At 59.7% G+C, this 2,574-nt stretch overlaps 1 protein-coding gene across 1 annotated transcript; it reads left to right on the top strand.

The window, feature by feature from the left end:
* The first annotated feature begins 319 nt into the window (after window positions 1-319).
* LOC119332573 (probable N-acetyltransferase HLS1) lies at window positions 320-2,304 on the top strand. Its single transcript, XM_037605753.1, has 3 exons — window positions 320-579; window positions 800-975; window positions 1,197-2,304. Exons 1-3 carry the CDS (start codon window positions 349-351, stop codon window positions 2,050-2,052), a joined length of 1,263 nt encoding a protein of 420 aa, XP_037461650.1. The 5' UTR covers window positions 320-348; the 3' UTR covers window positions 2,053-2,304.
* Window positions 2,305-2,574: the final 270 nt, after the last annotated feature.

The raw sequence follows: 2,574 nt of genomic DNA, 5'->3' as shown, positions 1-2,574 counted from the left end.
TTTATAAACCATAATGTTTGCGTGGTGCAACGTTCTACGAAATTGTTGGAAGTGAATTAATTCCTTTGGAAGGAGGATTGTAAATATATAGCAGAAGGCAGCCAGTAGCGTAGCTATTATTCAAAAGGCGGCATTGTTCTCCCTTTGCATCGGTCGATCAAACTTGTTCTCCCCGGCCCCACGTCCCAGCGTCGGAAGGCTAAAAGCTAGTGGGGATTGAACGCAAGGGTCATCCCTAAGCCCTCCCCTTCGTCTCCCCGCAGTATAAATATGGCGCCGCACCCCTCATCGGAGCAGAAGAAGCAACAGCAGCAGCAGATAGCCATTGAGAAGGCAGAAGAGGGAACCATGGCGGGGAAGGTGGGCATGGAGAGGGTGGCGGTGGAGGTCACCGTGAGGGAGCTGGACGTGGAGCGGGACCTGCCGGCGGTGGAGGAGCTGGAGCGGCGGTGCGAGGTCGGCCTCTCCGGCGACCAGGCCGACGGCGGCAAGAAGAAGAAGAGGAGCATGTCGCTGTGCGTGGAGCAGATCGGCGACCCGCTGGCCAGGGTCCGCCACGCGCCGGAGCACGTCATGCTGGTACGACGCAGTAATTATTAACTAACTAATCGCCTTCCTTGATCATGATCCATAGATTAATGCAGCCATGCTTGACCCCTGCTATAGCTAGTAGTAGCACTAGCTCGTATATAATTGGCTCGTGATCGATGTGCATGCGGTGTAATTAAGATCGGTAACTACTAGCTAGGTAACTAACTAACTTGTGATCGATCCATCCATGGATGTCTTCTGTGTATAGGTTGCTGAGTGCGGGCAGGAGATGGTCGGCGTCATCAAGGCCTGCATCAAGATGGTCAGCCGCGGCAGCATCGGGTCTTCTTCTTCCTCCGGCTCGGTGGCGAAGCAGCAGCAGCCGGCGGCGGCGTACGTGAAGGTGGCCTTCATCCTCGGCCTCAGGGTCTCCCCCTCCCACAGGTACTTACTTCTGCTTCCCTCGATCTTTTCACACGGCCATGGCGGCCGGCCGGCGCGCGTGCGCAATGCATGCGCGGCCTAATATATCGCGCGCCGTCTTTTCTTTCTTGCTTGCTTACAAGTGCGCTTTCCCTTCTTGCCTAATCGCAACTGGTGGAAGTTTCTTCTTTTGAGCAATGGCGTGCTGACGGCGGCTGTGTTTTTATGGGGTTGTGCTACAGGCGGCTGGGGATCGCGACGGCGCTGGTGAAGGCGGCGGAGGAGTGGAGCCGCAAGCGGGGCGCGGCGCACGCGTCCATGGCGACGACGCAGTCCAACAAGGCGTCGCTGGCGCTCTTCACCGGCCGGTTCGGGTACAAGCCGTTCCGGCGGCCGGTGCTCCTGGGCCGCCCCGTGCACGCGCGGTGGCTGCCGGTCACGAGCCGCCACCGCGTGCTCCAGCTGCCGCCGACGCTGGCGGCCGCGGCCTACGCGCGGCTCCTCCCGGCGCGGGACACCGAGTTCCTCCCCGCCGACCTGCCGGCGCTCCTCGCCCACAAGCTCACCCTCGGCACCTTCGTGGCCATCGAGAGCTCCGACGGCCGCACCGCCGGGGCCGGCGCGCCGTCGCCGTCGTTCGCCGTGCTGAGCGTCTGGGACCAGACCCGCTCGCTCCGCCTGCGCGTGGACGGGGCGCCGGCGCTGCTCCGGCACTCGCTGGCCGCGGTGCGGGCGCTGGACCGCGCCGCGCCGTGGCTGCGCGTGCCCTCGGTGCCGGACATCTTCCGCCCCTTCGGCGCCTACCTCATCTACGGCGTCAGCATGTCCGGGCCGGAGGGCCCGGCCCTGCTCCGCACGCTCTGCAGCCACGCCCACAACATGGCCCGCAACAACCCGGCCTGCGGCGTCGTCGCCGCCGACCTCAGCCCCGACGACCCGGCCGCCGCCGCCATCCCGAGCTGGCGCCGCTTCTCCTGCGACGAGGACGTCTGGTGCATCAAGAACCTCTCCGACACCAATGCCGCCTCCTCCTCCTCCGACTGGCCAGCGTCGGCGCCGCCGGGCAGCGTGCTCTTCGTCGACCCCCGCGAGTTCTGACGTAGCCGCCGCAATGCCATTGACACTGCCATTGGCATGCACGGCATATAGGCAGGAGCAGGCAGAGTCCTCTGCCAAATTTTGACAGACATGTACATTGCACCCGGTGGCAATTACCTGCCTTGCCACCGGTGGCATCAACTCCCCCAGGCTTAATTCAGTCGTGCTACTCAAGTAGAAATTTTAAAACTAGCTTAAACTTGATTTATTTAGTTTGTTTTTCAACCAGCCAGGATGAACAATGCATCGCTAGCTACCTTGTTTATGTTCAATTGTTCACGGTGCATACATGGCAGAATGAGTCAATATTTTCATCTTAAAACCGCACCGCGCAGTTGCAATTTTTCCCCATGAAAAATGAAAAGGCAGTGCTCCTGTCAATTCCTCGAAGCAACTGTGATCGAAAACAACATTTAGTGAGCCAATAAGAAGAGATATCTTCCCGCAATCACCTCCAAACTATTGGGTTGGCTCATTTTTTATCTAACTTTCTTTTACTCACTTAAACCCCTAAACTACCGT

Source organism: Triticum dicoccoides, chromosome 7A (assembly GCF_002162155.2).
Source record: "Triticum dicoccoides isolate Atlit2015 ecotype Zavitan chromosome 7A, WEW_v2.0, whole genome shotgun sequence".
NCBI lineage: Eukaryota > Viridiplantae > Streptophyta > Magnoliopsida > Poales > Poaceae > Triticum > Triticum dicoccoides.
This window is presented reverse-complemented; position numbering and strand designations above follow the sequence as displayed.